Source organism: Neoarius graeffei, chromosome 14 (assembly GCF_027579695.1).
Source record: "Neoarius graeffei isolate fNeoGra1 chromosome 14, fNeoGra1.pri, whole genome shotgun sequence".
Classification (NCBI taxonomy): Eukaryota; Metazoa; Chordata; class Actinopteri; order Siluriformes; family Ariidae; genus Neoarius; species Neoarius graeffei.
This window is the reverse complement of record NC_083582.1, coordinates 25,182,606-25,203,851: the sequence shown is the minus strand read 5'-3', so window position 1 is coordinate 25,203,851 and position 21,246 is coordinate 25,182,606. Positions and strand designations below refer to the sequence as shown.

The window sequence follows — 21,246 nt, the reverse complement described above, 5'->3', positions numbered from 1 at the left end:
TTGTCGTAAGAATGTGTATTGTAGTATTTTACAGAGCCGAAGGCTCAAAACCCCTCTTTAAATTCCTGATGTCTTTCCTTAAATGGATGCTGAATGTCACGGGGATTAGGACGGATAAACCCACTTTATTTTGAATCGCTGTGCCACGCACACCAGCCTCAAAATAATTCATTTCAGGATGTAACAGATGAGCCAGACTGATGGCGAAACACAGCTGGTTGTCAGAGTTCTCTACTACGTACAGAAAGCGAGCCGTCTTTTTAAGGATTTTGCACTCAAGTATTTTGAGCATCCATCTTTTTCCACATCCGCCGCCTGGGTTATGCACCATCTGGACGATTAATTATAAACTACTGTCAGTCATTACAGATGTTTGATTGTACTGTACAGCAGGGGTCTTCAATCCTATCCGCAAAGGGCCGGTGTAGCTGCAGGCTTTCATTACAGCCAAATTGGAGGCTCACTTGATTGTTGATTGGAGACGAGGGTGAAATGATTAAACAAGTGAAATCAGGTGTAGCTCCTGCTTGGTTGGAATGAAAGCCTGCAGCCACACTGGCCCTTTGTGGATAGGATTGAAGACCCCTGCTGTACAGTCTAAGAGGACTTGAAATCCTGAAAGATTTGTTTTGTCATAAAATATTGATTACATCTTGATGCTGTGCATGCGTGAACGCTCTTTCCATCATATTGTGTTAGCTGTTCATGACATTAGCATAGAACACGCCATAGTCAGCAACATCACCCCTGTCAGAGCTAGGGAAATTCAAAAGCTGTCTTATTTCAAGGTATTAAATGTACTACACAGGACTACTGACTGATTCTCGGAAAAAGCATGGCTGACCTAATTACTGCCGGAACGTGATCAGAAACCCCCTGCAACTTGGGGGATTGAGTCATATTCCTTCCTCCTCATGATTGCAAAGGCCTGTTGCATAACCACAAGGCATTTATCCGAATTACAGCGGCGGCTAAAGCTTCCAAGCTTTCTGAAGCACTCTGCAAACTAAATGCTGTTAAGCGATCAAGGTCATCTTGGTAAACTTCTGATGGACTATGAATTAGGCTTAACTCTTCCAGTACCATGGTATTTTGATTAAGCTAGTCTATTGAAGCTCGCAGTTCTCTAGGGATGATGCCAACCTCATCGCTGTCTATTAAATTCTTTAATTCCTCTACAGTAATCCGATTTATCGAATCTATAAGTTCTAGTAATTCTCTATCAACGCCTTCATCCATGATCAATGATTTAAAAATGCCACACCTTGATTTACAACACTTATCAATAGTCACGTATAAATCAATAGTCTTAACAGCTGTACATGAGCGGTTGAATTTGCATTAGTCCTTTCTGCTGGGTGTTTAATAACTCCTGTAGGTTTGAGTCTGTAATTGCAGACCATTCCTTGTATATATGGACCTGGATACAACCCTCTTTCTGGTCCATTTTTGCTTTTTCATTATTTTCTATGGGATTTTTTCATGAGTTAAAATGTATTTCCCTTAGATTTTATTATAGCTCTGTTATCTTGAATCTGATCAAATATTTTACTACCTTACTCATCTTTGTGGAAGGCGGCCTTTATTATTTTTCTGCAATTAGTGGTGAGGGCTACTTCATTTTTACTATTTCTTCGCTAAATAGAACGCTTGGGGGCCATGAATGATACTTGGTGCAGTTTATCTAAGTTTAAGTCTAGTAGTACCAGATAAACTTTTTCTGTGTAAAGGTAAAATGCGCTCAGCCGAGGCATAAGAGACAGTCCTTAAAGAGTTAAACTATAGCAGGAAATGTGTTCTTACCTTAGAGCAGCATTTCGTTGAAGAGATGTCCGTGGGGTCTTTTTTTCAATGAAGTCTTGAGATAAATTGCTCATTGTAGCCTTTTTTATTTCATTTATTGTTTCAGATTAATTTTGTACGCATTACTAAGCTTTGTCTTTTAATCAATCACCATTAAAGGGTTTGGGTTTATTAAAAGTACAACCCCAATTCCAAAAAAGTTGTGAGACTGTGTAAACTGTAAATAAAAACAGAATGGGATAATTTGCAAATCATGGAAACCCTGTGCCCCTCCTTGAACTGCCACCTTATTGTGGTGGAGGGGTTTGTGTGCTTGAATGATCCTAGTAGCTATGTTGTCGGGGGCATTATGCCCCTGTCAGGGTTTCCCAAGGCAGACAGGTCCTAGGTGACAGGCCAGACTAAGAGCAGTTCACCAAAACCCCTATGGAGAGAAATCCGAGGACCGTGACGTCGCCCGGGATGACGCAGCCGGGGCCCCACCCTGGAGCCAGGCCCGGGGTTGGGGCTCGTATGCGAGCGCTTGGTGGCCGGGCCTTTGCCCATGGGGCCCGGCCGGGCTCAGCCCGAAGAGGTGACGTGGGCCCGACCTCCTGTGGGTTCACCACCCACAGAGGTAGCAGTAGGGGACTGGTGCAATGTGGATTGGGTGGCAGTCGAAGGCAGGGGCCTCGACGACCTGATCCCCGGACACAGCGGCTGGCTGTTGGGACATGGAATGTCACTTCGCTGGGGGGGAAAGAGCCTGAGCTTGTGCGGGAGGTTGAGAGGTACCGGCTAGAGATAGTCGGGCTCACCTCCACGCACAGCTTGGGCTCTGGAACCCAGCTCCTCGAGAGGGGCTGGACTCTCCACTTCTCTGGAGTCGCCCGTGGTGAGCGGCGGCGGGCTGGTGTGGGCTTGCTTATAGCTCCCCAGCTCAGCCGCCATGTGTTGGAGTTTACCCCAGTGAACGAGAGGGTCGCCTCGCTGCGCCTTCGGATTGGGGAGAGGGCTCTTGCTGTTGTTTGTGCCTATGGCCCAAATAGCAGTATAGAGTATCCGGCCTTCTTGGAGTCCCTGGGAGAGGTACTGAGGAGTGCTCAGACTGGGGACTCCATTGTGTTACTGGGGGACTTCAATGCTCACGTGGGAGATGACAGTGACACCTGGAGGGGCGTGGTTGGGAGGAACGGCCTCCCCGATCTGAACCCGAGTGGTGTTTTGTTATTGGACTTCTGTGCTAGTCACGGTTTGTCCATAACGAACACCATGTTCGAGCATAGGGGTGTCCATAAGTGCACGTGGCACCAGGACACCTTAGGTCGGAGGTCAATGATAGACTTTGTAGTCGTTTCATCTGATCTCCGGCCCTATGTCTTGGACACTCGGGTGAAGAGAGGGGCTGAGCTGTCAACTGATCACCACCTGGTGGTGAGTTGGATCCGCTGGCGGAGGAGGAAGCTGGACAGACCTGGCAGGCCCAAACGTATGGTGAGGGTCTGCTGGGAACGTCTGGCCGAGCACTCTGTCGGGGAGGTCTTTAACTCCCACCTCCGGGAGAGCTTTTCCCAGCTTCCGAGGGAGGCGGGGGACATTGAGTCTGAGTGGACCATGTTCTCTACCTCCATTGTGGACGCAGCTGTTCGGAGCTGTGGCCGCAAGGTCTCCGGTGCCTGTCGTGGCGGCAATCCCCGAACCCAGTGGTGGACACCAGAAGTAAGGGATGCCGTCAAGCTGAAGAAGGAGTCCTATCGGGCCATGTTAACCTCCAGGACTCCCGAGGCAGCTGACGGGTATCGGCAGGCCAGGCGTGCTGCAGCTCGGGCAGTTGCGGAAGCAAAAACTCGGAACTGGGAGGAGTTCGGGGAGGCCATGGAGAAGGACTATCGGTCGGCCTCGAAGAAATTCTGGCAAACCGTCCGGCGCCTCAGGAGGGGGAAGCAGTACTCTGCCAACACTGTTTACAGTGCGGGTGGGGAGCTGTTGACCTCGACTGGGGACATTGTCGGGCGGTGGAAGGAATACTTTGAGGATCTCCTCAATCCCACCGTCATGTCTTCCACTGAGGAGACTGAGGCTGATGACTCAGAGGTGGACTCGTCCATTACCCAAGCCGAAGTCACTGAGGTGGTTTGCAAGCTCCTCGGTGGCAAGGCACCGGGGGTGGATGAGATCCGCCCTGAGTATCTCAAGTCTCTGGATGTTGTGGGGCTGTCTTGGTTGACACGCCTCTGCAACATCGCGTGGCGGTCAGGGACAGTGCCTCTGGAGTGGCAGACTGGGGTGGTGGTCCCTCTTTTTAAGAAAGGGGACCGGAGAGTGTGCCCCAATTATAGGGGAATCACACTTCTCAGCCTCCCAGGGAAGGTTTACTCCAGGGTACTGGAGAGGAGAATTCGACCAATAGTCGAACCTCGGATCCAGGAGGAACAATGCGGTTTTCGTCCTGGTCGCGGAACACTGGACCAGCTCTATACCCTTCATAGGGTGCTCGAGGGTTCATGGGAGTTTGCCCAACCAGTCCACATGTGCTTTGTGGATCTGGAGAAGGCATTCGACCGTGTCCCCCGTAGTATTCTGTGGGGGGTGCTTCGGGAGTATGGGGTTCGGGGCTCTTTGCTAAGGGCTGTCCGGTCCCTGTACGAACGGAGCAGGAGTCTGGTTCGCATTGCCGGCAGTAAGTCAGACCTGTTCCCAGTGCATGTTGGACTCCGGCAGGGCTGCCCTTTGTCACCGGTTCTGTTCATAATTTTTATGGACAGAATTTCTAGGCGCAGCCAGGGGCCAGAAGGAATCCTGTTTGGGAACCACAGGATTTCATCTCTGCTTTTTGCGGATGATGTTGTCCTGTTGGCTTCTTCAAACCAGGACCTTCAGCATGCACTGGGGCGGTTTGCAGTCGAGTGTGAAGCGGCTGGGATGAGAATCAGCACCTCCAAGTCCGAGGCCATGGTTCTCGACCGGAAAAGGGTGGCTTGCCCTCTCCAGGTTGGTGGAGAAGTTCTGCCTCAAGTGGAGGAGTTTAAGTATCTCGGGATCTTGTTCACGAGTGAGGGAAGGATGGAGCGTGAGATCGACAGGCGGATCGGTGCAGCCTCCGCAGTGATGCGGTCGCTTTACCGGTCCGTTGTGGTGAAGAAGGAGCTGAGCCAAAAGGCGAAGCTCTCAATTTACCGGTCGATCTACGTTCCGACTCTCACCTATGGTCATGAGCTTTGGGTAATGACCGAAAGGACAAGATCGCGGATACAAGCGGCCGAAATGAGTTTCCTTCGCAGGGTGGCTGGGCGCTCCCTTAGAGATAGGGTGAGAAGCACAGTCACTCGGGAGGAGCTCGGAGTAGAGCCGCTGCTGCTCCACATCGAGAGGAATCAGCTGAGGTGGCTCGGGCATCTTTTTCGGATGCCTCCTGGACGCCTCCCTGGGGAGGTGTTCCAGGCATGTCCCCCCGGGAGGAGGCCCCGGGGAAGACCCAGGACACGCTGGAGGGACTATGTCTCTCGGCTGGCCTGGGAACGCCTCGGTGTTCTTCCCGAGGAGCTGGCCGAGGTGTCTGGGGAAAGGGAAGTTTGGGCTTCCCTGCTTAGACTGCTGCCTCCGCGACCCGGTCCCGGATAAAGCGGAAGAAGACGAGACGAGACGAGACGGGAAACCCTGTATTTCATTGACAATAATACAAAGACAACATATCAAATGTTGAAACTGATAAATTTTTTTAAAAATATATGCTCATTATGAATTTGATGTCAGCAACACATTTCAGAAAATTTGGGACAAGGGCATGTTTACCATTGTGTTGCATTACCTCTACTTTTAACAACACTCTGTAAATGTTTGGGATCTGAGGAGGTCAATTGCTGTAGTTTTGAAAGAGAAGGGTTGTCCCATTCTTGCCTGATGTACAATTTCAGTTGCTCAACAGTTCAGGGTTTCCTTTGTTGTATTTTGTGCTTCATAATGCGCCAAATGTTTTAAATGAAAGACAGGTCTGGACTACAGGCAGGCCAGTTTAGCATCCGGACTCTTTTACTACGGAGCCATGCAGTTTTAATATGTACAGAAAGCGTTTTGGCAATGTCTTGCTGAAAAAAGGAGGGTCATCCCTGAAAAAGATTTTATCTAGATGACAGCATTTTGCTCTGAAACATGTATACGTCATTAAGCATTAATGATGGCTTTCCAGATATACAAGCTACCCATGTCATGTGCACCAATGCACCCTCATACCATCACAGATGCTGGCTTTTGAACTGTGCACTGATAAGCCGGATGGTCCCTCTCCTCTTTAGCCTGAAGGACATGGTGTCCTTGATTTCTAAAAAGAATTTATTTTTTTTGATTCGTCAGATCTCGGGGCAATTTTCCACTTTGCCTCAGTCCATCGTAAAAGAGCTCAGGCCCAGAGAAGATGGCGGTGTTTCTGGATATTGTTTATATATGGTTTTAACTTGCATTTGTGGATGCAGTAATGAGCTGTTTTCATAGATGATGGTTTTCTGAAGTGTTCTTGAGCCCATACATTGATTTCCACTACTGGCACATGTCTGCTTTTAATACAGTGTTGCCTGAGGGCCTGAATATCACAGGCATCCAATGTCAGTTTTCAGCCTTGTATCTTGCATATAGATTTCTCTGAATCTTTTAATGATATTATGTACCACAGATGATGTGATCCCCAAATTCTTTGCAGTTTTACATTGAGGAACGTTATTTTTAAATTATTGCACTATTTGTCCGCGCAGTCTTTCACATAGCGGTGAACCCCTCCCCAGCTTTACTTCTGACTCAGCTTCTCTGGGGTGCTCTTTTTATACCCAATTGTGTTACTGACCTGTTGCCAATTAACCAAATTGGGGGTTTTTTGGCATTACACAACTTTTTCAGTCTTTGGTTGCCCCGTCCCAACTTTTCTGAAACGTATTGCTGACATCAAATTCAAAATGAGCATATATTTTTCAAAACACAATAAAATTTCTCAGTTTTAACATTTGATATGTTGTCTTTGTACTATTTTCAGTGAGGTTTCCATGATTTGCAAATCTTCCCAATCTGTTTTTATTTGTTTTACACAGCGTCCCAACTTTTTTGGAATTGGGGTTGTACATCAAGCAATCAGATTAATTCTTTCAGTACAAAATTAATCGGAAACAGCAAAATTAATCTGAAACAAAGTTTTTAAAAAATGAAATAACAGCTACAATGAGCAGTTCTAGCAGCAGTATACCCCAGGGTAACTAAGCATTATATCCTAGAGCAAAAAAGCTTCTATATAATGCCTTTAAAAATGCGGAGAACCTGAGTTCTAAACATCCTAACCCCCAAGGCAACCCAAACCCTACTGGGGTTTACAGGGTCATTTTTAATTAATGAGCCAAGCCAAAAATAAATCATAAACCACAGAACATCCTTATGACATCAGCAAGTGTCTATAAAAAAGGAATGGAAGCATTCTTATTTTGACTTTAACCTCTTTTATAAGACAGGCTAAATATATTTCTTCCTCTGCAAGGCAGGCTAAATATATTTCTTTACCTATCATCCCTCAGTTTGTTTACACATGCAAGAGACACTCTGTTTTCTGAGATACTCTGTTCTCTCGTCCCCTGAAACTGCAGGGGCAGGGAGATTCCCCAACTCTATTGAGGTTTTGTTATGAGACACAAAGTTCACAGAATGCGGTCGAGCAGACAAAGCTTCAGTTTCATTCGTCAACCTAAGGATTCGCTGGCAATATGGAGCTCTTTGCAGTTCTTTCTGATCTCTACAAGCTTCCTTGTGGAGGAAATGCATTGGTTGGAAATGCTGGTTGGAAATGCATTTGCAGCGCTTCCTACAACCCACCTTGCACTTGCATGACAGCAGCTTGTAGCAGGTGTGTGATGCCTCTGGGAGTCTTATCCAGTGTAGTTCATATGTCCCCTCCGGGCTTCTCCTCCAACCCTAATTGGTTGGTGAAGGCAGCACTGGTGCTGGCAGTAGGGCCTGCCCCCATACATGGCCACCCTGGTAGGTAGCCCTCTTGCCGTGTTCCTCCAGTGCTGCCTTTGTAGGTGGGATGAGCTGCACATTGTGTTTTTGTGCAAACAGTTTCTTTCGTGCCTTGTTGACATCTGTACATGTGCTGGTCCTGTCATACAGCAAGATGACAAACTGAATAATTGTGTCAATGGCACTGTCTGGTATGACAACTGGCACAGAGGACAGCTTCAGTAGTTCTGTAGTCAGCTCAGACAGGACAGCCCATACTGCCCAGGCAGTCTTCTTGCCATGCCCCACAAAACTAGCCACAGTGTTGCACCCAGTCAGTGCATGGAACATCGGTAGGGCACGTGTCTTTTCCAGTCCTAAACCCACTGCCAGTTCATGGGCTTCCAAGTATCTGAAGCTCTTACCAGTTACAAATGCCAGTCACAGTACATCTTCAGGCAGAAGACCTTGGGCCACAGACACAACCAGCACCACAGCATCAGTATCAACGGTCCAGATCAGTATCTTGTAGTGACTATGTCTGGATGCATGGACTGCATGCAGTAACATGCGGGTGTCAGCTTCCTCATGGATGTATAGCATAAGTGAGGCCAGATCTAGCAGTGCCAGCTTGCTGAGGACTGCCTCAGCTTCAGTGATGACAAGCTGCTTGTCTTCCTGGATAAACCATGTGAGGAGAGTTTCTGACAGGAATTTGAACAGATCTGTCTTGTTGGTGTTTACTTGAAGGAAGTTCCATCAATTTTTTGGGATGGCAGCATCAGTCACAACTCGTCTGCGTATGCACTGCTCTCCCTTCTCTGGTGCTCTGGCCTTCAGCGAATCCTTGATGTAGTGGTCCCAGATCAGATCCAGGCAATACTCAGTTTGAAGCTTTGTGGCCATGTAGGGGATGACAATCTCTTGGGTGTACTCAGCAAAGTTCTTGGCTATAGCTCCCCCATGAAGAACAATGCAGTTGGCTTCAAGCACCTCAGATCAGGCAGGAGATAGGTCTTCTAAGCAAGAGAGGTTTTCTTGATTTTCATGCCAGAAAAACTCATCGAGGTTTCCATCTCTTGTCTGGCATGTGATGTACAACCTTGAGAAGAATTCCATGTCCTCCTTGAGAGAAACGAGCTGTTGCTTTCCTCTGGTCACTTTTTTCATGGCAGAGGCTCTGAAAACTATCAGCTTGTTTCTTTGTATGACATCATCTATTGGCTTTGTTCTTTCCAGCAGGCATTCTCTAGTGAAGGCTTCAAATTGCTTTTGGCCAATCTGCTTTACCTTGTGAATCACCTCGATTGCAGAACGCCCGGGGATTTCCTTTGAGTCAAGGACAATCAAGTCCTTGTTTTCTTCCTCAAAGGGGTTACCAAGGTCTTCCAACACGGTCAGAAGGGAGCGGACATCCTTGGTGAATGAAGCCTGCACACTTGGTGTTTGATCATGGTGACATGTGTCTTCTTGTCTTCCCCAGTTCTGGAGATCTTTTTTTCAAACTCCTCGATGCACCGGACAACTTCAGGTCCAGATATCATCCATCACCACAGTGTGCTTGTGTTGTCAGTGAGACCTAGTGCTCCACCATCTCCTTTGATGCAGGTGTTCTATTCGTGGTCCTGGTCTGTTGGGATGGAGGAGAAAATCTTCTTTGTCTTCTGCACAGTGAAGCTGCTGGCTCTGAATTGCCTTGCTACATCAGGGTGCTTGCTTGCAAGTTCAGCCATGTCCCTGCATTGGTACATAACTAAGTCCAATAATGCTACTTCCAACCCACTGCTGAGCGTTCCAAGTGGATGGTAGTATTATTATGTACCACCACCTAAATATTATAATAGGTGAGTACCATATTATAATGCACTAGAGTAGTGTTCTAACCAGAAAGTGTAGACTATAGTGTATGTACATATAGAACTACATGTAAATTAACACGGTCTTTTAAGAAGAAAGAAGAAGCACAACTTTATTCATCACACACTTGTGAAATTCCTCTCTGCATTTAACCCATCTGAAGCAGTGAACACACACATGTGCGCAATGAGCACACACACATACCCAGAGCAGTGGGCAGCCATGCTAACAGCGCCCGGGGAGCCATGCTAACAGCGCCCGGGGAGCAGTTGGGAGTTAGGTGCCTCGCTCAAGGGCACCTCAGCCCAAGGCCGTCCCGTATTAACCTAACTGCATGTCTTTGGACTGTGGGGGAAACCGGAGCACCCGGAGGAAACCCACGCAGACACGGGGAGAACATGCAAACTCCACACAGAAAGACCCCTGCCGGCCACTGGGCTTGAACCCAGAACCTTCTTGCTGTGAGGCAACCATGCTAACCACTTACACCACCGTGCCTTACATGCATATATTAGGGAGGTTCAGCTGTGACCATGTGCTTGATATCTCCTCAGATGTGGGTAAAACGCAACCTACACGTAACTTGTCTAAACCAGTTGCAATATCACATTCCATTCACTAGGTGGCACAACCAGTTACATGCATCCAGTCTGGTAGTGTATTTTTGGATTCAGAGAGATAATATTCAGAATAATGAAAAACAGTGTTTTCCACCAAAAAGATGGCCTAATTGGTCTATAATATAAAAATATTATGTTTAATCAGTCCAAGCATTCTATCTGCCAGTCTAAGATCAATCATTTAGTATAATGGATCATATACATTACATACATTCTGTCTCGAGTGGACATCACAGTAAGAAAAAAAAGAGTCACCATGGTAGCCATTTTGGAAAATGACTGCTACAGCCACCATGATGAAAATTTAAAATATCTCAATACCCAGTTTTATTTGCACTATGTCTCTCTATACGGTAAGTGTGCCAAATTTGGTGCTTTTATCACAAAATGCACAATTGTTTTGGTATGCTGCCTCACTACTACTGGAGTCAACAGTAGTTTCAGCAACTGTAACTCTTCCCTGTGCACTTGTAGGCTGTGTCATGTTGAAGCTGCTTTTATCTGCCATTTTAAACACTTAATGTTACACATGATTTTTAAAAAACACTGTACGTACTTTGCTTGGAAAACAGTTGCAACTGATCCAAGTAGTTAAAATAAAAAAATTTTTTAAACATAAATTTATTGGCTCAAGTATGCCACTTCTGCAGAATAACAGAATTCTTAAAAATTAATGCCTTTAATTAGACTGAAAGACATGTTGCAGCCCTATGCTGTCCATCTCAGCCGAGAACATCTCCTGCAGCTGCTGGGCCCTAAGCAATCACTCATGTCACTTACAGTGGAGAGCCAGCTCTGCTCCAGGCTGCTGGATGCAGCTCTGAGGTTGATCTCAGTGAGCATTGACTGTCTGTGAAGATGGACTTTTTTCTAAGGCTGGAAAAAAAAAAAAACTCTGGCTAAAGCAGGGTCAAAGACTTTAACTGTTAATTAAAATCGCAGGGTTTCCAGGATGACTTGCACCTTTCTTCCATCAGTCAGCAATCATTTTTAACCAAAAATCTTACAAACTAAAGCTTTAAACATTGAGTTCCTCCTTGTGCTGTTAACTTTTTCAGAAAGACTAAAATGTCTGCTCTTTTATACATTTAGGTGGATACGAGGAGAACACTTCAGATACAAGTTTACCAAACCTGGCAGTGCTTCTGCAGCCAAGGGGAAATGGTGGGTCAGAAAGCGCATTGGGCCTTACTTCCCCCCAGTCAATTTGGAAGGTCTCAGAAAGTACTTTCAGTCAAGAAATTGGCCACAACCAGACATCTACTGAAGAGTTCACCCTGACATCTGTCGTCATCATACACAAGGTCATGAGCAGCTTCAAAAGTTCTGGCAACCGTGTTGGCACATGTTAGAAATATATATTTGTTGTAATACATTTAAGTGCAAGTGATATATGTAACATTTAAAATAACATTTCAAAATAAATAATTAAATGAATGATTATACCATGACTGTATACTGTGGTAACATCATGTATGATTTCTTTACAATACCTTAATCACATTTCTTTGTGAACTTTTCTCTGTATGTTTTTATTTTTGACACGTGCAGAAAATGATTAAATTTGTTGTCAAATTGTAATGATGCATTAAGGTGGGAATTCACTTTACAGCTGCATCCATGTTGCATTCTAGGAATCAGAGCTGTCCAGAATATGTGCCTTAAATTTTCCATAAGTGTGCTATTCCCATTTTTTCACAGCAATGCTGAATTATGCCACATGCTAAGCCCCATTTCACTGTTTCTTCCAGACCGATTGCATAGCACTAATTTTCTACAATCCATCATATGTAAATTTTCAGTGATGTTATTATCCAGGCTTAGTAGCCACCATATCTGTCTGTCCTAGGGGAAATGAAGGGGCTGATGTCACAGCGGAGGGTCTTTAGTTTAGTTGCCTCCTGATCTGCTGTTTGGTGTTGACTAAACTTCCTTTTTATACCCTGCCCAAACAAATTTTGGCGGGGGATATAGAAACGGGCTCCATCCGGTCACATTTTCGTTTCCGGCCCATATCTTTAAAACTACTGAAGATATCTTCATGAAACTTTGTATACATATCAAGCAGCATGTGAACTGGTGCCTTTTGCTATTTTGGATTTTTTTTTTTTTAAAGTATTTTTCAAATTTTTTCATAAAAAATAGATTTTGACTTAGTTTCTAAGAATGATGTTCGTTTCCGGAGCATATATCCAAAACTATTCACGATATGGATTTGAAACTTGGTATACGGTACATATTAACAAGGTGATGTACCTTTTCATGCTAAGAAATTTGAGAAATTTTAATTTTTCATGTTTCCATGGAAACAATTTCAGACTTTGTCTCTCAGGTTAGTTTTAGGGATAGGTTTTGTTTCTTGAGCAGAACTTGAAAACTATTAGCGGTATTGTCTTGAAAGTTGGTATTTGTGTTAATTAAGTAATGCATATGTGTCTTTTGGTATTAAGAAATTTGAGAAATTTTAATTTTTAGCTCACCTGGACCAAAGGTCCGGTGGGTTTATGCCATGGGCTACTGAGGTCAGTGTAAAGAGGTAGGGTTGGTTTCCTGCAGCAGAACTTGAAAAATGTGACAAATAATATTTTGAAACTTGGTATATAGTTGGTATATAGGGTGGAGGATATAGATGACTCTGTCTTTATGTAATCTTTGAAGAGAGGAGAGGTTAACCTTCAGTGATGCGTTCAAATGCAGATCCAAATTTGACTGTCCGTCACTCACTGTCCGATCCACCTCCCCCTGGCCTGCTGCTGCAGGTGCACTCACTCACTGACACTCACAGACAGCAGCAGCAGCTGGGCTCAGCCCATGTCTCTGGTCAGCCTGGTGAAAAATAAATATACTTTATTGTATTTCAAATATGTTCACATTTTCAACAGTACACTGCAAATATACGAATAAAGAAATGTGCTACTTAGCAATATATGAAAAGTATACTAACATCATGTGTTATTACACTTTTAACACAAAAATAATTGTACTAAAGTACACTTTCTATAAATATATTATAGAAAAATATACTTTAAGTGAAAGTTATGTGTAATAACAAAAGTGCACTTATTTGAACTCTTTTGATAAATATATTTTTTGTATATTTTAAAATGTATACTCAAAATTAGCATTGTAGCAATGCACTGAAAGCATTTTTTAAAAAGACATTTTAATACCCTGAAATTTAGGCATATTTTAAGATACATTTGAGTGTAATTTGTAAGTGGACTTTTTCATGCTTATATTTCTGTACATTACTTGTTACATTTATTTTGGAAAGTGTTAACATGCATGACTGTAATAATAAGCCCATTTATAATATTTTTCAATCAAGTGTATGAATTATAAAAATAGCCACTCATGCAATTGTTATTTAATGGTTAAGTTTATTACAATAATTTTTTTGTAATTTTTTAAATAATTTTTTGTGGATGTGTCAATATAATATAAAGAACATTACACAATGGTACAAAGATATGAAGTTTATCTTCTTGTATTGAAAAATATCACTCACTTTGCTGACTCGTGAAATATGTTCACCATTCGAAGATAAACTTCATATCTTCGTGCATCTGTGTAATATCCTATACATCAGTTATTTCACAAAATAGAGTCATACATGAGCTGGTAGCCGATGAGGTCCATGGCGCCAAATTGGCTATAATCCATGTATGATGAGATTGAGTGGAATAATTGTTTTATTCTATCCACATTCACTGGATTTTGAGAAACAGAGCATTTTTATTTTTTGCAAATTTGATAAATAAAAACTTTATACAAAACGTCCGAGAAAATAATTTCCACTTAGAATGTAAACAAATGATTTCGTCCTTGGTTGATTCAGCAAAACACTCCACCATGTTGTTTTTCCCTACTCACGGTATATGAGCTGATAACCTAGCAGTAGAGTAGCCAAGCAGAGCACGCAATTGCTCATATCCAGTGAATGTGGCTAGAATATATAAACCCCAGTTCCAAAAAAGTTGGGACACTGTTGAACATAAATAAAAAAAAAAGAATGTGAAGATTTGCAAATCATGGAAAGCCTATATTTCATTGAAAATAGTATGAAGACAACATATCAAATGTTGAAACTGAAATTTTATTGATTTTTGAAAAAATATGCTCATTTTTAAATTTAATGTCAGCAATACCTTTCAGAAAAGTTGGGACAGGAGCAGCAAAAGACTGAAAAAGTTGTGTAATGCAAAAAAAAAAACCCAACTGTGGCAGCGGGGGCGTGGTCAAGCACTGGTCTGTGACAGGAGGGCGGAGCCAGGGAAGGTGAGTGGCAGAATCACTACACCTGACGGTAATTAACCTGTGTTTGTGTGTCTTCCCAGTAACTGCACCCTATTTAAGGAGACAGAGGGAGAGCAGAGGGAAGCTCTTCCCGGGACGAGAACACAGCGTGTGTGTGTGTTTCACGGAAATATTGTTAAACTGAAAAGTCTGGCAATAAAGCCTGTTACTTACCTGAAGCTTTGTCCTGCCGTCCTCTGTGCTCCACCTACACCTAAGGGACATTCTACAGTGGTGCCGAAACCCGGGAGAAGGTGGAGCACCAACCCAGCAGCCCCATGGAATCCTCCCCGTTCGCCGACCTGGTCCACGCCCACGCCACTGCTCAGCAAAGCCAGCACCAGGCGCTCGTCACGCTCCGAAAGGAACAAGAGCGGCGCTTCGAAGCCCTGGTGCTGGCCCAGCAGGAAGATCGCGAGGCGTTCCGGCATCTCCTCGCGTCGGTGGGGTCCACCAGCGCCCCGGCCGCGGGCCCGTCTCCCCTCACCGTGACCAAGATGGGCCCGCAGGACGACCCCAAGGCGTTCCTCACATTGTTTGAACAGGTCGCCGAAGCCTCAGGGTGGCCGATGGAGCAGCGCGCGGCGCGCCTCCTCCCCCTCCTGACAGGAGAGGCGCAGCTGGCCACGCTACAGCTCCCCGCCAACTGCCGGCTGGCCTACGCGGATCTCCGTCGGGCCATCCTCCAGCGCGTGGGGCGCACACCAGAACAACAGCGCCAGCGCTTCCGCGCACTGCAATTGGAGGAAGTCGGCCGGCCGTTCGCGTTCGGCCAGCAGCTCCGGGACGCCTGCTGGCGGTGGCTGAGGGCCGACGATCGCGACGCCGAGGGAATCATCGATCAGGTGGTGCTGGAGCAGTTCATCGCCTGCTTACCAGCTGGAACCGCGGAGTGGGTCCAGTGCCACCGCCCGGCGTCGCTGGATCAGGCAGTAGGACTGGCGGAGGATCATTTGGCGGCTGTTCCGGCGGCAGGACAGCCGACGATGTCTTCTCTTCTCTCCTCTTCTCTCTCTCTTTCTCTCCTCCCTTCTGTGTCCCGTCCTCGCCCCATTCCCCCACCACGGAGACGGGGGCCGGCTCCACCCCAGCTGGCCCGCTGCACCCGTGGTGCCCTCCCGTTTCTCCCTTCTGTGTCTGTCTCTCCCCCCCCTCAGGTGAGTGAGCCCCAGAGCACCGGTGCAGAGGGAAAGCCCGGGCCGGTTTGCTGGCGCTGCGGGGAGCCGGGCCACCTGCAACAACAGTGTGCAGCAATGGAGGTGGGCGCGGTGGTACGGATCCGCAACGCGCCAGAGGCTGCCCTCGATCAGGCCAGAGCGTATCGCATACCGGTGAGTGTCGAAGGGGCTACATATCAGGCGTTGGTGGATTCTGGTTGCAATCAGACCTCGATCCGCCAAAGCCTGGTTCAAGATGAGGCATTGGGGGGAGCACAGGGGGTGAAGGTGTTGTGTGTGCACGGGGATGTTCACAGCTACCCTTTGGTGTCGGTCCACATATTTTTCAGAGGGGAAAAATTTATAGTGAAGGTGGCGGTTAATCCTCGCCTTACCCACTCTTTAATTTTGGGGACTGATTGGCCGGGATTTCGGGGTTTAATGACGCGCCTAGTAAAGAGTGGGTCCTGCCATTTGACAGGGGGAGGTCCCGGTGTCGCTTTGGCTGGAGCTGCTGTCACAGAGCCGTCTACGTCATCTCCGCGACAGAGTGAGGAGCCGCCGGCTCCTCCTCTTTCTGTTGGGGAATCCCTCGCGGATTTCCCATTAGAACAATCGCGAGACGAGACTCTGCGGCATGCGTTTGACCAAGTGAGAGTAATCGATGGACAAACGCTCCAGCCGAACGCCACCCCGTCCTTCCCCTATTTCTCTATTATGAAGGATAGATTATACCGAGTGACGCAGGACACTCAGACGAAAGAGCGAGTCACGCAGCTTTTGATTCCAAAGAGCCGCCGGGAATTGGTATTCCAGGCGGCTCACTTTAATCCCATGGCTGGACACCTAGGGCAGGATAAGACACTAGCCCGAATAATGGCCCGATTCTATTGGCCGGGGATTTGCGGCGATGTCCGTAGGTGGTGTACGGCGTGCCGCGAATGCCAATTAGTAAATCCAGCGGCCATTCCAAAAGCGCCTTTGCGCCCTCTACCTCTAATCGAGACCCCGTTCGAAAGAATTGGGATGGATCTCGTCGGGCCATTAGATCGGTCAGCACGAGGGTACCGCTTTATATTAGTCTTGGTGGACTATGCAACGCGATACCCGGAAGCAGTGCCTCTGCGCAATATCTCTGCACGCAGTATTGCGGAGGCACTCTTCTGCGTCATCTCCCGAGTTGGAATCCCGAAAGAGAGTCTGACTGATCAAGGCACTACGTTTATGTCACGGACACTGCGCGAACTGTATGGGTTATTGGGGATTAAGCCGATCCGCACCAGTGTGTATCACCCACAAACGGACGGTTTAGTAGAACGGTTCAACCGCACCCTCAAGAATATTATTAAAAAATTCGTAAGTGAGGATGCACGTAATTGGGATAAGTGGCTCGAACCCTTGCTGTTCTCAGTGCGAGAGGTCCCCCAAGCCTCCACGGGGTTCTCCCCGTTCGAATTGTTATATGGGCGTAAGCCGCGCGGCATCCTAGACATGCTGCGGGAAAATTGGGAGGAGGGACCTTCACAAAGCAAAAACGAAATCCAATACGTTATGGACCTGCGTGCAAAACTCCATCCTCTCACCCACCTAACTCAGGAGAATTTGCAGCAGGCCCAGGAACGGCAAGCCCGCCTGTACAACAAGGGTACGCGCCTTAGAGAGTTCACTCCGGGAGATAAGGTACTTGTACTGTTGCCCACGTCGAGCTCCAAATTGATCGCCAAGTGGCAAGGACCCTTTGAGGTCACACAGCGAGTCGGGGACGTTGACTATGAGGTGAGGCGAACGGACAGGGGTGGGGCGCTACAGATTTACCACCTCAATCTGCTTAAACTCTGGAACGAGGAGGTCCCCGTGGCGTTGGTGTCGGTAGTTCCGGAGAAGGTGGAGCTGGGGCCGGAGGTTCAAAAAGGGACATTGGCATCACGTACCTCTCCGGTCCCCTGTGGAGACCACCTCTCCCCGACCCAACTCACGGAGGTCGCCCAGTTGCAGGCCGAGTTTTCGGATGTGTTCTCGCCCTTGCCCGGTCGCACTAACCTCATAGAGCACCACATAGAGACGGTGGTAGTGCGTAGCCGCCCTTACAGGCTACCCGAACACACAAAAAAGGTGGTTCGGGAAGAACTTCAGACCATGCTCGAAATGGGCATCGTCGAGGAGTCCCACAGTGACTGGAGCAGCCCGGTGGTCTTGGTCCCCAAGGCCGACGGGTCGGTCCGGTTCTGTGTGAACTATAGAAAAGTCAACGCGGTGTCTAAATTCGACGCGTACCCAATGCCTCTGTAGCGGTCAGAGCAGGTGGGTGGAGCACAGAAGTACGGCAGGACAGAACTGAGTTCCAAAAACTATTTATTGTTTCACTTTTCAGTCAAACACACTCTGTCACCCAGACACACACACAAGTCGTCTGGTGCGGGAGAGAGCTCACTTCCTCTGCTCTCTCTCTCCTTATATAGGGCGTGATTGCTGGGAAGACACACAAACACAGGTTAATTGCTCTCAGGTGAAGTGATTCTGCCACTTACCTTCCCTGACTCCGCCCTCCTGTCACAGACCGGCGCTTGACCACGCCCCCGCTGCCACATACCCCCACCGCCCGACTCAGGCCGGGCGCCCGTCCGGCCTGCAGCCGACTCCCCCCCCCCTTGACGGGAGAGGAAGTCCGCCACGACCATCTGCGCCCCTGGCCTGTGGACCACCTTGAAGTTGAAGGGTTGGAGTGCCAGATACCAACGGGTGATCCGCGCGTTGGCATCCTTCATGCGGTGGAGCCACTGGAGGGGCGCATGGTCCGAACAGAAGGTGAAAGGGCGCCCCAGCAGGTAGTAACGGAGGGCGAGGACCGCCCACTTGATCGCCAGGCACTCCTTCTCAATCGTGCTGTAGCGCCCCTCACGCACTGACAGCTTCCGACTAATGTACAGGACCGGGCGGTCCTCCCCCTCCACCTGCTGGGACAAAACGGCCCCCAGCCCTCTGTCCGACGCATCCGTCTGTAACGTAAAAGGGAGAGAGAAGTCAGGGGAGTGTAAAAGTGGCCCCCCACACAGTGCAGCCTTTACCTCAGAGAAAGCCCGCTGACACTGCTCCGTCCACTGGACCGGGTCTGGCGCCCCCTTTTTAGTGAGGTCAGTCAGCGGGCTGGTGACGTCCGAATAATTAGGTATAAACCTACGATAGTAGCCAGCCAGCCCCAGGAACTGTCTCACCCCCTTTTTGGTCTTGGGCCTCGGGCAGGCCGCAATCGCTGCTGTCTTATTAATTTGGGGATGCACCTGCCCGTTGCCCAAGTGGAAGCCGAGATACCGTACTTCCACCCGCCCAATTGCACACTTCTTTGGGTTGGCAGTGAGTCCCGCCCGCCTCAGCGACCTAAGGACGGCCCTCAGGTGTTGCAGGTGCCGCTGCCAGTCATTACTATAAATGATAATATCATCTAAATATGCGGCCGCATAGGTGGCGTGGGGCCGGAGGACCCTGTCCATCAGCCGCTGAAACGTAGCGGGTGCCCCAAACAGCCCAAACGGAAGTGTGACGAATTGGTGTAAGCCGAACGGTGTGGAAAAGGCCGTTTTCTCCCGGGATAATGGAGTCAAGGGGATCTGCCAATATCCCTTCGTCAAATCCAGTGTCGAGTAAAAGCGAGCCGTGCCTAGTCGATCGAGCAGCTCATCAATACGAGGCATTGGGTACGCGTCAAATTTAGACACCGCGTTGACTTTTCTATAGTCCACACAGAACCGGACCGAGCCGTCGGCCTTGGGAACCAAGACCACCGGGCTGCTCCAGTCACTGTGGGACTCCTCGACGATGCCCATTTCGAGCATGGCCTGAAGTTCTTCCCGAACCACCTTTTTTTTGTGTTCGGGTAGCATGTAAGGGCGGCTACGCACTACCACCCCCGGGGGCGTCTCTATGTGGTGTTCTATGAGGTTAGTGCGACCGGGCAGGGGCGAGAACACATCCGAAAACTCGGCCTGCAACTGGGCGACCTCTGTGAGTTGGGTCGGGGAGAGGTGGTCTCCACAGGGGACCGGAGAGGTACGTGATGCCAGTGTCCCTTTTTGAACCTCCGGCCCCAGCTCCGCCTTCTCCGGAACTACCGACACCAACGCCACGGGGACCTCCTCATTCCAGAGTTTCAGCAGATTGAGGTGGTAGATCTGTAGCGCCCCACCCCTGTCTGTTCGCCTCACCTCATAGTCGACGTCCCCGACTCGCTGTGTGACCTCAAAGGGCCCTTGCCACTTGGCGATCAATTTGGAGCTCGACGTGGGCAACAGTACGAGTACTTTATCTCCCGGTGTGAACTCTCTAAGGCGCGTGCCCTTGTTGTACAGGCGGGTTTGCCGTTACTGGGCCTGCCGCAAATTCTCCTGAGTTAGGTGGGTGAGCGTGTGGAGTTTTGCGCGCAGGTCCATAACGTACTGAATTTCGTTTTTACTTTGCGAAGGTCCCTCCTCCCAATTTTCCCGCAGCACATCCAGGATGCCGCGCGGCTTACGCCCATATAATAATTCGAACGGGGAGAACCCCGTGGAGGCTTGGGGGACCTCTCGCACTGAGAACAGCAAGGGTTCGAGCCACTTATCCCAATTACGTGCGTCCTCACTTACGAATTTCTTAATAATATTTTTGAGGGTGCGGTTGAACCGTTCCACTAAACCGTCCGTTTGTGGGTGATATACGCTGGTGCGGATCGGCTTAATCCCCAATAACCCATACAGTTCACGCAGTGTTCGTGACATAAACGTAGTGCCTTGGTCAGTCAGAATCTCTTTCGGGATTCCAACTCGGGAGATGACACGGAAGAGTGCCTCTGCAATACTGCGTGCTGAGATATTGCGCAGAGGCACTGCTTCCAGGTATCGCGTTGCATAGTCCACCAGAACTAATATAAAGCGGTACCCTCGTGCTGACCGATCTAATGGCACGACGAGATCCATCCCAATTCTCTCAAACGGGGTCTCGATTAACGGTAGAGGGCGCAAAGGCGCTTTTGGAATGGCCGCTAGATTTACTAACTGGCATTCGTGGCATGCCGTACACCACCTACGAACATCGCCGCGAATCCCCGGCCAATAGAATCGGGCCATTATTCGGGCTAGTGTTTTATCCTGCCCTAAGTGTCCAGCCATGGGATTAAAGTGAGCCGCCTGGAATACCAATTCCCGGCGGCTCTTTGGAATCAAAAGCTGCGTGACTCGCTCTTTAGTTTGAGTGTCCTGCGTCACTTGGTATAATCTATCCTTCATAATCGCGAAGTAGGGGAAGGACGGGGTGGCGTTCGGCGGGAGCGTTTGACCATCGATTACTCTCACTTGGTCAAACGCATGCCGCAGAGTCTCGTCTCGCGACTGCTCTAATGGGAAATCCGCGAGGGATTCCCCAATAGAGAGAGGAGGGGCCGGCGGCTCCTCACTCTGATGCGGAGATGACGTAGACGGCTCTGTGACAGCTGCTCCCGCCAAAGCGACACCGGGACCTCCCCCTGTCAAATGGCAGGACCCACTCTCTACTAGGCGTGTCATTAAACCCCGAAATCCCGGCCAATCAGTCCC

At 48.2% G+C, this 21,246-nt stretch overlaps 1 protein-coding gene across 4 annotated transcripts in view; it reads left to right on the top strand.

The window, feature by feature from the left end:
• lmf1 (lipase maturation factor 1) overlaps positions 1 to 11,810 on the top strand; it is a 136,908-nt gene extending 125,098 nt beyond the window's left edge. For all 4 annotated transcript variants that reach the window (XM_060939469.1, XM_060939468.1, XM_060939471.1 and 1 more), the window contains one exon: positions 11,322 to 11,810. In XM_060939469.1, coding sequence (XP_060795452.1) covers positions 11,322 to 11,496 — 175 coding nt within the window. In that variant the 3' untranslated portion in view covers positions 11,497 to 11,810. The remainder of the gene's footprint in view (positions 1 to 11,321) is intronic.
• The last annotated feature ends 9,436 nt before the right edge of the window (positions 11,811 to 21,246 follow it).